At 44.5% G+C, this 13,754-nt stretch overlaps 1 protein-coding gene across 2 annotated transcripts in view; it reads right to left on the bottom strand.

Annotated features, from left to right (window-relative positions):
- SREBF1 (sterol regulatory element binding transcription factor 1) overlaps positions 1 to 13,754 on the bottom strand; it is a 60,339-nt gene that overhangs the window by 4,310 nt on the left and 42,275 nt on the right. For both annotated transcript variants that reach the window (XM_074281590.1, XM_074281589.1), the window contains exons 7-17: positions 13,191 to 13,402; positions 9,630 to 9,828; positions 8,027 to 8,208; positions 5,274 to 5,535; positions 4,880 to 5,046; positions 4,376 to 4,544; positions 2,865 to 2,973; positions 2,141 to 2,250; positions 1,789 to 1,921; positions 1,084 to 1,261; positions 385 to 570 (exon numbers count right to left, since the gene is read on the bottom strand). In XM_074281590.1, the coding sequence (XP_074137691.1) occupies positions 385 to 570; positions 1,084 to 1,261; positions 1,789 to 1,921; positions 2,141 to 2,250; positions 2,865 to 2,973; positions 4,376 to 4,544; positions 4,880 to 5,046; positions 5,274 to 5,535; positions 8,027 to 8,208; positions 9,630 to 9,828; positions 13,191 to 13,402 (1,907 nt within the window). The remainder of the gene's footprint in view (positions 1 to 384; positions 571 to 1,083; positions 1,262 to 1,788; positions 1,922 to 2,140; positions 2,251 to 2,864; positions 2,974 to 4,375; positions 4,545 to 4,879; positions 5,047 to 5,273; positions 5,536 to 8,026; positions 8,209 to 9,629; positions 9,829 to 13,190; positions 13,403 to 13,754) is intronic.

The raw sequence follows: 13,754 nt of genomic DNA, 5'->3' as shown, positions 1-13,754 counted from the left end.
CTTCCTCCCTCCTGCCACTCTCCTGACCTCTCAGGACACTTCTGCCCACACTGACCTCCCCACACTTAATGCCTGTAGTATGAGACACTGAATCACAGACTACTTGTGCATCTCTATCACGTGTGTGTGAGCGCCAGGTTTCCATTCTAGATTGTGACTCCCCTAACGGCAGGGACTATGTCTTCTCTCCGCTGCCCGACGCAGCGCTTGGCTGCTGAAGGAGTCGCAGACCGATTAGACAGATTGAACGGACAGGTGGGCTCGCCCACTCTCATTGGCTGGGGACAAACAGCCAAATACCCTGAGGATGGGATGGCAAGAAGCGCCAGTCCCCAGAAGCCCACCACAAAGTTAAGCAGGAAGGTCGGAGCTGGGGCAACTCACTCTTCTCATGGCAGGCCGGAAGGACTGCGCCAAACGCCGGAGGCTGCTGAGGTCCTGTTGGAAGCCTCGGAGTTCCAGGGCTGAGGCCTGGTGACCAGAGACAGGGGGCTGGGCGGTGCCCACCTGCTGCTGCCACAGGCTGGTGCGTGTCACCAGGAGCAGGTCACACAGGAGGAGCTGGATGGCCTGCGTGGCAGATGGGGGCCAGATGAGTGGGCCACAAGGGCTTGTTTCCTATGTCTCTCCTCTCCCTCTGGTACCCCAGGGCTCAGTGCCCACGGTGCCAGGGGCCGGGCTCTGTACCGCATTGCTGGGGCATTGCACCAGACAGACACACGCAATGCAACTGCAATGCACTACAGGGGCAGCCTCCACTCGTCTCCAGCCCGCCAGCCCCAACAACCCTGGCAGAGCCAGCTGGACCTGGCCACCGAAGCCCTTCTTACTGGGTCCAAGCCAGAAGCCGATGCCCTCCCAGAGGTAGTAGTTGGGGGCTTCTCATTCCTGACTGCCATCTCAGAGGAAGTCAAGGAAGCACGGGACATCAGAGCTGGGGGAAGCTCCTTAGTGGCCACTGCTCCTTGACCCTTCTTCAGGAGCAGTTTTCTGGGACTGGGGAAGTCCAGGGCTCCTTCCCCCTCATCTCCCCCTACTCTCATTCTCCTGGCAGTGGTGGGGGGTGGTGTGGGATGCCTTTACCTTGTCAATAGAAGCACCGGCAGTGGCTGCAGAGGGCCCCGTGGTCAAGCTGTCCCGAAGGTAACTGCTGGCCTTCTCACATTGGCTCAGTCTGGCCTGACCAAGCTCCTGCTTTTGCTTCCCCAAAAGTGCCCTTGCTGCCTTGAAGGAGTGTAGGGCTGCCCGAGGCAGAGGCTTCCTGTGCACAGATGAAAGGCTTCCAAGGTCACTCACAGCCCAAGCCTTCCCCTGACCTGCCGGCGGCAGTCCTCCCAATGACTCCCTTAATACTATTAGATGGAGTTCCTTCTCATTTCAAAGGTAGGGACACCTCTTGTCTGGGGGGGGGGGGGGGGGGAGAAGAACAATGGGTATATATCTGAGAGCCTAAGTGGGGGGTGGGAGGCAGTAAAGCTTGAGGAAGGGGAAACTTGCCCAGAGGGGAAATGGAAGCTGTGCTCCAAGCCCTTGACTGTGAGCCTCTTGTCTGCCCCTGGACATTACTAAGACTATCACCCTGGGCTCTGGGCACCTCACTTTAATCTGGCTTGGGAAGGCTATCCCACCTTTGAGTCCAAGAGATTTTGTCCAGGGGTCTGGCTTCATGTGGAAGGTGAAGTCTTTGCTGCATGTTAGTAAAAATCCCTGATCTGAGGGCAAATCATGTTTTCCCTTTTTCCCATAAAAGATGTGGAAGAGGAAGGGACTGGGCCCCAAGGCACTTACTCAGAAGCCTGTAGAACTTTGGGCATGTACTCCACCATGGGGTAGAGGCTCTCTGCCCCCTCATCATCCCGCTGGAGCCAGTGAATTACCACCGTAATGAGGGACGCCCACCACTTGGCCACAAGATCAGTACCTATGGGATGGAAGAAGAGACAGTCTGTTTTTCATTGTCCTTGATGTCTTCCTCCAATTTTCCCACTGAAGATGGAATAGGAAATGCACCAAAGTCTTGCGAGGAGAGAGAAGAGGACTTTCTCTGGTCTGTCCTAACCAACTTCAGGAAAATGTGGCTCCCAAAGATCCAGGCACCCATTCTCCATCTCAGGCATACAAAGGGGAACAAAGGGCTTACCGGTGGTAGTGACCATGCTGGAACTGATGGAGAAGTTGAGAGCAGGGGCCCCAGCAGCGTCTGAGCAGCCATTTAGCAGTTGCAGGTACCCAAGGGCATCAGAGAACTCTCTGTAAAGCAGAGGGGGAGGCCCATGAAGGAGTGCAGCTTATGGACAGGGGGCATGTCAATGGGCGAAGTGTGGCCAACTGGGAAATACCAAGAGACCTCTCTGCAGCCCAGCAGTGACTAACTCACTGTGCGATTTCAGGCAAAACTAGCCGTGACTTCATTGAGTCTCTCTTGTGCAAAGTGCTTTGAGTATTAACAGTAACAGAAATAATTACATTTATATCTCCATACTTTTCAAAGCACTTTCGTATCTCATTTGAATCACCTCTGGGAGGTAGATAGGGCCGGGCTGGTCACCTCCCAGCTGACAGGAGAGGGAGCTGAAGTCACGGCAGGTTGAAAAGGGCCCGAGCCGAGTCCTCAGGATTAATGGACCATTAGTGGGCTCAGTGTGGGATGGGGGGAGTTTTGGAGGGATGCTGCGTAGAAAGGTGGGTGGAGTCAGCTTGTGGCTGGAGGAAAAGATACTAGGATCGTGGAGCTGGGGAAGAATAAAGAGACTGAAGGGACAGGGAGGCTGTGGCAGTGGAGGGTGGAGCTAGAGTGACCAGGTGACACTTGGAAACCACAGGGTGACAGGCTAGAGCTGGGCCCCTTTGGAATGTACCCTCACCTGTCCCCATCAGCTGACGCCAGGGTTTCTTCAGGCTTGGCCACACAGCCCAGGGCTTTCTCCAACAGATGCTCCCGAAATAGCTGTGTCACCTGGGCTAGGGGATCCACTACTCCAGAAAAAGAGAGGGGTAAACAACTTCCCTCCTCAAAACAGGCGTCAGAGCACCTCCCAGAACAAGGAGATGGTTACAGGAAACCCCAAGACCCTCTGGTACTCCCAGATGGATGTTGGTGTGAGGACAGATGGAAAGGCTTTCATTATTCCTCCCCCCCAATCCTCTCAGCACTTTGGAATGACAGTTGGATGGAAGGGCCAAGGTCTCAGAAACTTAAGAGAAAGAGGGGAGAAGGAATTGAGGGACAGGGAAAATAAGGGCAGGGGGAGAGTCACTAATGAGAGAAATGCAAATTTAAGCAACTTGGTGAGTCCATCTTAGAGTGCAAGCATTAATAAGAGAATGACAAATTACAGCAACGTGGAGAGTCTCTCTCATATCCATCAGCTTGGCAAAGAAGATAAAAACTGAAAGTTGCTGGAGGGGCTTTGGAAAGCCAGGCACACTGAGATAGAGCTGTGAACTGGTCCAACCATTCTGGAAAACAATTTGTAACTCTCCCACAAAAAGGCAATAGGTTGTGGGTACCCTTTGACCCAACAGTGCTCCTGGTAGGCCCATATCCCAAAGAGATGAGAGACAAGGAAATGACTGCATCTATAAAAATACTTGTCTTCTTTGTTGTAACAAAAAGCTAAAAACAAAGTGGATGTCCATCAGTTGGGAAACGTGGATGTTAGCAGAAGATTATTGCTTTGTAGGGAAAGAAAATATGACAAATTCAGAGAAAGTTGGGGGTAGCAGGGAAGAAAGGCTTCAGTTGTATGTACAGCTACAGAATAAAATAAGCAGAACCAGGAGAACATTTGACAAGATCATCACAATAATATAAAACAACTTTACGAAATGTCTGAACTGTGACCTCAAGTTAATGGATGTGTAGGTTCCAGGTTTCTGTGATTGAAAAAGAAAAAAGGAAAGCTCACCTTGCCTCTATCTACCCCTGCATACATTCATGCCCACTTCCCTGACAGAGAGGGAAGGGAGAAGGTAGTAGTGATGACAGAGATACAAAAAGAAGTCCAAAAGGGAAACCAAACAAACAGGACAATTCTGTTTAAATTTTGTTTAACTTGCCTCTTTTTTTATCCTCAGTGCCTGGGGTATGGGGTAGGTGCTTAATAAATGTCTACTGATTATTAAATTAAAATTTGTACATAAAAGAAGTAGTTTTTATCTATGCTCTTTCCTTGTTCTTTGTATATTGCAAACACTCTATAAATGCTAGCTATTTATTATTATTATTACTGAAATGTTTGTTGATATTCATTAAATTAACAAAAAAAAAAAAAAGGGAGAAGGACAGGATGAAGGGAAAAGGAAAACAATGAAAGGAAGTAAGAGAGGGAAAAGATCAGGACAAATGAGAGGGAAATAGAGGAGGGGAAGTTACCTGGGTTCCCTGTGGAGCTATAGAGGCTCTCCCTAGGGGTGCTCCTCACTGCCCAGTCTCCATCCACAAAGAAGCGATGCCCCACAGGATGGCAAAGCCACTGCATGGCAGGGGGCATGGTGCCACTCTGGGCAAGGCACACCTGGCGGGCACTACTCAGGAAGAAGCGCTGTGGGCAAGGAGGAGATGGCAGTTGTTTGGATGACTGACCTGGGTCTCGCAAGTGACCCGCCCAGTTCTGGCCCAATGGAAGTCTTTTCTGATTGGTCAATGAGCAGTGGAAAAGGGTCGGTAAAAGCCTGGCCCCCCGGTGTGCATGCTGCTCAGTGCTACCACAGGAGAGAGATCACATAGCCAGGGAAGCCAAGGCTCTGGGACGGAGCCCTAACCCCCCCTTTCCCAGGTCTAAAACCCCCCCGGAAGTCTGGCCACGCTGGTCTTGGGGAAGGAGCCGAGAGGAGATGGAGGGGCCAGCCCCTGCTGCCCTGGCACTGTCCCCCTTACCGTCAGGAAATGGAGAGCCCGAGGAAAACTTGTCTTGACTCGGAGCGCAACAGCCACATAGATCTCAGCTAAGGTTGCCACGGAGATGGAGCTGCCAGCACACTCAGCCAAGTTGAGGGCACTCAGTGCCAGGTTGATGGCAGCCAGGTGGCCGCTGGTGTACTTCCCTATTGGGCAGAGGGCCGTGGGCATCATCACCCTGACTCAGCAGATGCCCCTCCCCAGCTTAGCACCTGCCTTGGAGGGGACCCTCAGAGCTCCAAAGGGAGGAAGGTTCAGCCAACAGCTGGGGCGGTATCAGCCGCTTTGTCATTTCTCGCAGGTTCTAGCCCCATTAGCCCAGGATGGGGGTCTTCTAGCAGCACCCCCAGGGCGTAAGACCGGACGCACCCACCTGTCATATGCAGCTGGTGTAACTTGTGGTAGACAAGGGCTGCATCCCTGGAGCTAGCTCTGACATCTGCCTGCAGCTCCCGATCCCGCAGGAGGCCCCCAGCCCGGTCGGCCAGCCAGCGTCCCACCCAGAGGCGCTGAAGAAAGTGGCGGATGAGATTCCAGAGCAGACTGCAAGCCAAATCCAAGTGGGAGGTGGGCAGAGGCCGGCCAAGGGCCCGGAGGGCCAGCCACAGGTTCTGTGAAGCCTGAGCAAAATCCCCCTGAAAAGGAAGGAGAAAAGGCTTCAGTGCTTTGAACTTAAAGGGGACCTCGGCCACAAGTGAGTTCTGAACAGGCTGGCTGGCTTCTTCCCTGGGATTAATCCTCCCCTAAAACCTGTCAGAGCCCACTCTCTGCCTCCATTTTTTCTCCATACAACCTGCAGAAGCCCAATCAGTGGCAGCTAGGAGGTACAGTGGAGAGAGGACAAGTTTTGGAACCAGGAAGAAAGACCCCAATTCAAATTCTACACTGAGTGATGTGACAGCAGATTCATTTAACTTCTCAGCCAAAGTTTCCTCTTCTCATCTGTAAAATGGGAACAATAACTGAACCTATCTCAAGATTGTTGTGAGGATCAAGTGAGATATATAGGGCAGGAGAACAAGAAATATAGAATGCAAAGAACTATGTAAATGTCAGTTATGCTATTATTAAGTGAAGGAAGGCCTATACATGGGCTAAGTACTGGGCCAAGAGTTAGGGATATAAAGCAAAAACTGCTTTCAAGGACTTCATTTTCTGAATGTTCAAGATAAGTAAAAGTAGGTTTCATTCCAAATATATACAAAATGATTTTACTGAGGAGCTCATGTTAGGGAAAGAGAAAACTGGAATCAGGAAAGAAGTAGTATTTGAGTTGAGTCTTAATGGAAGCTAAGAATAGAAAGAGAAGAGGGAAAAAATAAAATAAGGATGACATTCTGGGCAAGGGATACAGCATATGCAAAGGCATGGAAGCTGGAGATGGAAGCTTACTGTTTGGAAACAATAAGCAGGACAGCTTGGTTGGGTCAAAGAGTGAACAACCAGACTGAGTCTGATCTGTGCTTCAGAAATGCTTGCCAGCCTTGCAGATTACAGAGGGATTCAATCTAGGAGGCTATTACAATAGTCTGAGCAAAAGAGAATGAGGGCCTGGAATATAAGTGAAATGAAGGGGAAAGATATTCAGATGGGACAGCTGACAGGATCTGGCAACCAGTTACCAATGGGGAATATGAATAAATGACATACAGGAGGAGTTGAACTCACATCTCTCCTGGCTCCAAACCCAATATTCTATCACTCTGCCATCTAGTTACTAAATGAGAATTGCTCATGTAGATTTGATGATAAGTCATTTTCACAGAAATAACAGCTGAATCTGGGGGAGACTGAAGAGAGAAGGGAGACAGAAAAAGAGAGAGAATAGCATTCTGAGGCACACCTTCCCTCTTCCCAATGATTACTGAAGACACTGGCATCTTGTCAGTCACCAAGGCTTGCCACCTTAATGTCTGCCATTTTCAATTCTTTGACTCTATTGATCGCTTCTGTTCTCAAAACTAGACAGCATCCCTCCTATCCAGCTCCCTTTTCTCCATTCACATAGTCTAGTAAACCTCATCACTTCTCACCTGAATTTATTAATCTTCTTCTTTCATATCTCTTTCCACTTCTAACCAGCCTCCACTCACCTTCTGCATAGGGCCTTTCCCAGGCTGCCCCCACTACCTTCCTTTATTCCTTCATCTATTTGCTACAGTTATCCCTTCCACATTGAGACTTTCCCTAGTCTGGTTTTTCTGTATTCCAGCCTAAGAAGTTAGATGGAAATTTTGGGAGAGTTTCGTAGAAGCTGGAGATGACACAAAAGGCCAGCAGACAACAAAGAAAAAGTTTAAAAATTCATAAACGCATAAAATATAGAGTATTACATAAACCAACCCAAATAATATGAATTCCCCATGAAAGAAAAATATATTTCAGGATTCTTTTCTGGTATAAAAGGAGGGCCAAAAAAATTTATACAGATTTTCTGGGTCACAGGTGTCATCCTTCTAATACCCAAGATGCAGAAGGGTAAGTGTATATCTAGTATTCACTTCGTTATTTGTATGTTGTCTCCCCAGGGCAGAGACTGTGCTTTGTTTTGTTTTCTAATTTTCTTTGAGCTTCCAATGCTTAACACAGTTTGACACAAAATAAATGCTTAATATGTTCTTACTGACTGACAGAAAAATGAGGAGCCTAAAAAAGACAAGTCTAATAGGTAGGGAGAAGAGAAGGAAAATATGTCAAGAAAACTGACAGAAGAGAATACTCAGAAGAAAGTAGTCCCTATAAGGTCAAATGCTCAGAGACATCAAGAAGCAAGAAGGCTTATAAAAGAACAGGAGGAAAAAATTTGGTCATTCTCTTGACCCCAGTTGACCATCCCACTCCTCTAAACTGAAGGTCATGGATTGCCATACAGCCAAAGTTAACTTTAGGGGCAGTAAGATGAAGCAGTGGATGGAGCACTGACCCTGAACCTGAAATCAGGAGGATCTGAATTCAAATCCAGCTTCATATGCTTAACACTCACTACCTTCATGATTCTGAGAAAGACAATTAATGCCAAAAAAAGTTATCCTTAATCTTCTTCTCCAGTCACTCTCCAACCTCCCAGGCTAATGCTTTTTTCCTCTCCAGAGGACTATCCTTCCCCCTCTCACCCAGGGCTCTTACCCGTGCAAGATCCAAATCAGCCTGCTTGCGATGTCTCCAAAACAAGACGGAAGGTCCTGAGTGGGGCCTGGTGATGGGTTCCCCATAAATGAAGAGGCAGATGAAGGCTGCCAGGACCACTAGCAGATTAAGCATCCAGAAAAACAAAGTAGGCAATAGCCACTGAGACCAGCTGGGACTACCTGAAAGGGGAGAAGACTGGATGAGGTTAGAGGCCAATAAGATGTTTCTAACTCCTGGGTCAGCCCACCTGCAGGTAACCCAGAATTTCATGGTTCCCTTCTTCATTCTTCCCGGCCCCCACAAAACTGTGTTCTCGATAGAGAATCTGTTTTCAGTTGTTTCCACTTCCATGTGAATTTAGAATATTATGGCCTGTGTATGTCTCAGAGATGGGCATTTTAATCTTTTAATCTTCATCACTGAGCGTGGAGTGAAAAGTTCTCTCTCTGTTGCTAAGTAGAGTGAGTAGAACCAAGAGAACATTGTACACAACAATAACAAGAAGATTATATGATGATCAGTTCTGATGTGGATGTGGCTCTTTTCAACAGAGAGGTGATTCAGGCCAGTTCCAGTGGGCTTGTGATGGAGAGAGCCATCTATACCCAGAGAGAGGAAGGACTGAATGTGGATCATACATACATAGTATTTTCACCTTTTCTGTGGTTGTGTGCTTGCTTTTTTTTCTTTCCTATTTGATCTGATTTTTCTTGGGAAGCATGATAAATGTGGAAATATAGTTAGAAGAATTGCTCATGTTTAATCTATATTGGATTACTAGGGAGTAGGGGAAGGGAAGGAGAAAAATTAGTTAACAGAAGGCTTTGCAAGGATGAATGTTGAAAACTATCTTTGCATGTATTTTGAAAATAAAAAGCTATTTAAAAAAATTTTTAAGTATATTTAAAAAAAGAAAAAAAAAAAAGAAAAGTTCTCTCTCTGTTGAGTGAATTTGAATGATGGGAAAGACCTTAAATCATCCTATTCTACCTAGTTTAAGGCTGGGCCTATGTTTGGAATCTCTCATATGCTCACTTCTGGGGGTGAGTCATGGCTCTTCAGAAAAGACCATTCCCCACAACAGAGTCTCCTGAAACCAAAGGATGCGAACATAGGTGGGTACTAAGACTGCTCCTCATTCCTACACCAACCAGCTCCTCTTTCTGACTTCCACATTTCTCTCCTTGTGACACTACTATCATTTACTTAGTCTCTCATGTCTAAAATCTCAGGCTTGATCTTGAGCTTGCTCCTTTCTGCTCACCACTTCTTTGACAAATTTTTTCTCTCCCTCCCAAGACAACAAGCAAAGATTCTTTTTATTTCTGTACTTGTCATGCCCTCATTAGAATAAAAACTCCATGAGGGTAAGAATAGCACTTAAAAAAGCCAAATCCATGAGTGTTGTATGCAGAATGCTCAGTGAATACTTGTTGATGAATACTTGTTGACTTGAATTAAATCTATCTTGCCCCCAGTTGTCCTGGAATACTGACACCTGTAATACCAGCTGAGGCTCTTCACATCCTTTTGGGAAAGCAGCCTGGGATCGAGTTTTCAGTCCCTCTGATCCTCCCACCTGAGGGACCTGCACACTTACCTTTGCCCTCTGTGCCTAGCATGCTGCGTCCAGGAACATAGGTGGTGCTGGTATCAGATTGGCTCTGGCCACTGTTCCTGCCCAGAAGAGAGGCCAACGGGTTGCAGGAAAGGCAGAGGAAGACAAAGGCACACAGGGCCAAACGGGATCGGTCCAGCATGCCCAGGCTGCTGGGAGAGGGGAGCTGTTCCTGTTTCACCTGGAGGAGAGGGGACTGTTAGACAAAGTTCAGAAAAGAACCTTGGGGAGTGGGGCTAGGGAGGAGAGGTTATAGAAATTCCAGGTCTTTACTGCCTAGGGAACCAATGATTTTTCTGGAATCTATAGATTTCAGGCTCCTCTATACAATGAGGGAGTTAGCTTAAAAAATTTAAGAATTCTGATTAATGCAAAGACCCACCTTGATTCCAGAGGCCTCATGATGAAATATATTGCCCACCTCCCAAAAGAGACAATTAATTAAATATGGAGAAATATTTTTTTGGTCATGGCTAATGCAGGGATTAATTTTGCTTAACTATGAACATTTGTGACAAAGGTTCCCCCCCCCCCCCTACTAGGGAAGGGATAGGAGAAGGAAAAAAAATCTTATCAGGATTTTCCTAAATTAAAATTTTAAAATTTAAAAATAAATTGAAGGTGTTGGACTGAAAGACCTCTAATTAATTCTTTCCATTATTTCATTTTTGAAGAACTATTTTTTAAATTTCCCTTAGCACAATTCACAAAACCATGAACTGAAGAATCACCTTAGGTAGCTTATAGAGATGAATTTTGAAAACTATCTTTACATGTAATTGGGAGGGAGGGGGAGGAAAAAAAAAAGAATTGTCTTGAATTATTGTATTGCTGAGAATAGCTAAGTCATTCATAGTTGATTATCATTATAATATTGCTGTTACTGTGTATAACATTCTCCTGATTCTGTTCATTTTGCTTTACATCACTTCATGTAAATCTTCCCAGGTTTTTCTGAAATCCACCTGGCTGCAATGACTTAACTAAGTCTTAACTTAGCTTTAACAACTTTTAATGACTTCCTGGCCAGGCTATATACCTCTGGCCCAGAATTGGATTTACTCAGGCCCAGGGACAATTGCCCAAAAGCAAGCAGGTGTTCAAGCAAACAAAAGATTAACAGGAGTAGGAGTCAGGAGCCCTAGATTCTAGTGTTAGCTTTGTTACTAAATGCCTTTGTGATCTTGGGAAAATAGTTTTCTAATTTGGTGCCTCAATCTTTTCATCTGTAAAATGGGGTTGACTGAATTGTCTCAAAGGTCCCTTCCAAAACTAAGAAGCTAATATTTAAAAGATAAAGGCCTTTGAGGAAGTTTTATGGCTGAAAACTATTAAGTTTTTAAACTGGAAAACCTAGACCTGGTTACTCAATTCCAGACACTAGGATTAAGAAGCCCTCAGAGGTGGAAGGAGGACACTTTAGGACAAATAAAAATCTATGACTTCACATGGAACTTAACTTTACAGAATTCATTCTCATCTTTAAAACATTAAATAATAAATAAAATAAAATAAAGGTCTTGGACACCAATTTGGTGTCCAGGAACTTGTGAACTGATCCTGCCATTTTGGAGAGCAATTAGGAACTATGTCCAAAGGGCTATAAGATTGTGCATAACCTTTGACCCAGCAATATCATTGTAAAATCTGCATCCCAAAGAGATTTTTTTTTTAAAGGATGAAAAAGGAAACACAAAATTATTTATAGTAGCTCTCTTTGTGATGGCAAAGAACTGAAAATTGAGGGGATGCCCATGAATTGGAGGATGGCTGAACAAGATGTGATATATGAATATTACGAAATATTATTGTTTAATAAGAAATGAGCAGGTGGATTTCAGAAAAACCTAGGAAGACTTGCATGATCTGATGTAAAGCAAAATGAGCAGAATCAGGAGAATGTTAGACATAGTAATAGCAATATTGTTAACGATTATCAACTGTGAATGACTTAGCTATTCTCGGCAATACAATAATCCAAGACAATTCTTTTTTCCCCCAATTACATATAAAGATAGTTTTCAAAATTCATCTCTGTAAAATTTTGAGTTAAAAACATCCAAGACAATTCTGAAGGATTTATAAAAAAAAATGTTATCTACCTCCAGAGAAAGAACTGTTGGAGTTTGAATGCAGATGGAAGTATACATTTAGTCTGTGTTTTCTTTTGCAATGTGGCCAATGTGGAAATATGTTTTGCATAACTGCACTTGAATAATCTATATCAAATTGCTAGCTTTCTCAAAAAGAGAGGAGAGAAAGAATTTGTAACTCAAAATAAAAGAGAGAATGTTAAGTTTTTGATGGAATATTATTATTCTATAGGAAAAGATAAGCAGGATGCTCTCTCAGGAAAAAAAAATCTGGAAAGTCCTCCATGAATTCAAGCAAAGTGAAATATGCTGTATACAAAGTAATAGCAATGTTCTGAGAACACCAGCTGAAAATAACTTTGCTATTCTCAGTAGTACAATCATCCATGTACTACTCTGAAGGACTTAAGAAAAATCCTATCCATACCCAGAAGGAACTGATTGTGTCTGAAACAGATTGAAGCATTCCCTCTAACACTTTTTTAAATTTAATTTTTCTTGAAGGTTTTTATTTTCATTAGGGTGGGAGATCTGTTTTCTTTCACAACTTTGACTTTTATGGAAATGTCTTGCATAACTTCACATGTGGTTTCTTAATTGTGGATAGAGACAAGGGAGAGAACCTAGAACTCAAAAATTTTAAAAATAAATGCAAAAAAAAAATTCTTTGCTTTGAATGTAAATGGGGAGAAATATTAAATAAATTAATTAAAATTAAATTTTTAATAAATGAATATTAAAAATCGTTTTTACATGTAATTGAAAAAACAATTAAAACTTTCATGGAAAAATATAATAAATTAAAATAAGAGCCCTGGGCTATAAGATTTTCAAAGTTCCCTCCAGTCAAGTGGTTAGTGTTAGGATTGAAATCAGAAAGAGTTGAATTTGAATCCTGCCTAAGATACTTGCTACCTGGGTGACTCTGGACAAATTATTTAACTTCTCTTTTCCTCAATATCTTCATCTTTGAGAATTAAATGAAATAAAATATTTCAAGATTTAAAGTACTATAAAAATGCAAGATCTTATCATTAAATCAATGATCCTATGAATCCCATGCCAGAAATATTGACTCAAGCAGGGTTTAAAAATAAAAATATATAAAACCTGAAATATTAAAGAAAATTGAAGGAAAGGAAGCCTAGAAACTTTGAGATCCATATCACAGATTCTCACACATTTAGAATATTAGAGATAGTGAGGCCTAAAGACCATTCATTACCACAGTCTCTTTCTACAGAGGAAATCACTCAAAGCAAACAAAATAGTTTTTCCACGATCTGACCTCCTACAAAGTACAGCTTGGCGCCTCTGTCAAAGGCTGAGGAGCTATTTTGATATGATATTTGATAGCAGAAGAGACACTCCACAGGGGAGGTGATGGAGTGGGACAAAGAAGTCCCCAGATAACCCCCAAATGCCATGTGTTCCCAACCCAATCAGGCACCTTGGGGTCATCAAACATGGGGCTGTCCGGCTCAGAGTCACTGCTGTTGCCGCTGCCGCCACTCCCTAAGGACAAGGGGCTGCTGTGGGAAGGAGAGCCGGCATCGGAAGGCGGCGGGGTCAGCGCATCCACCATCTCTGGCTTAATGATTTCCATTGGGATGTCCATGTTCCCATTGCTGCATGATGGTGATACCAGGTCTTTTAAGGATTCTGGGGTTTGGTGCAGAACAAAGAAAAGGCACAGATCACTCAGGGAAGAGGGCATAGTTCTTACATAGACACCAGAAAGGCCCCAGACCAGCCACCCTCCATTCCCTCTGCCCCAATGATCCTCCTTCTCCCATTGGTGAATTCCTCTATTCTGAGGAATGGCCTGGGACAATCTTCCTTCGTCCATCTATTGGCTTTCATTGTGACTGTCCAGATTTGCACATGTCCTCTCCTTACCCACTCTCACTCCAACTCTCTTGCTTTTCAGTTCCCTTTTATGTGTGGCCTTTCCTCATTAGAATATTAAGTTGATTTAAGGGAAGGACTAGTTTTATTTTGCTTGTTATTTGTA

This window comes from Sminthopsis crassicaudata, chromosome 1 (assembly GCF_048593235.1).
Source record: "Sminthopsis crassicaudata isolate SCR6 chromosome 1, ASM4859323v1, whole genome shotgun sequence".
Taxonomy (NCBI): domain Eukaryota; kingdom Metazoa; phylum Chordata; class Mammalia; order Dasyuromorphia; family Dasyuridae; genus Sminthopsis; species Sminthopsis crassicaudata.
The sequence above is the reverse complement of the archived record's forward strand: the minus strand, read 5'-3'. Positions and strand labels throughout refer to the sequence as shown.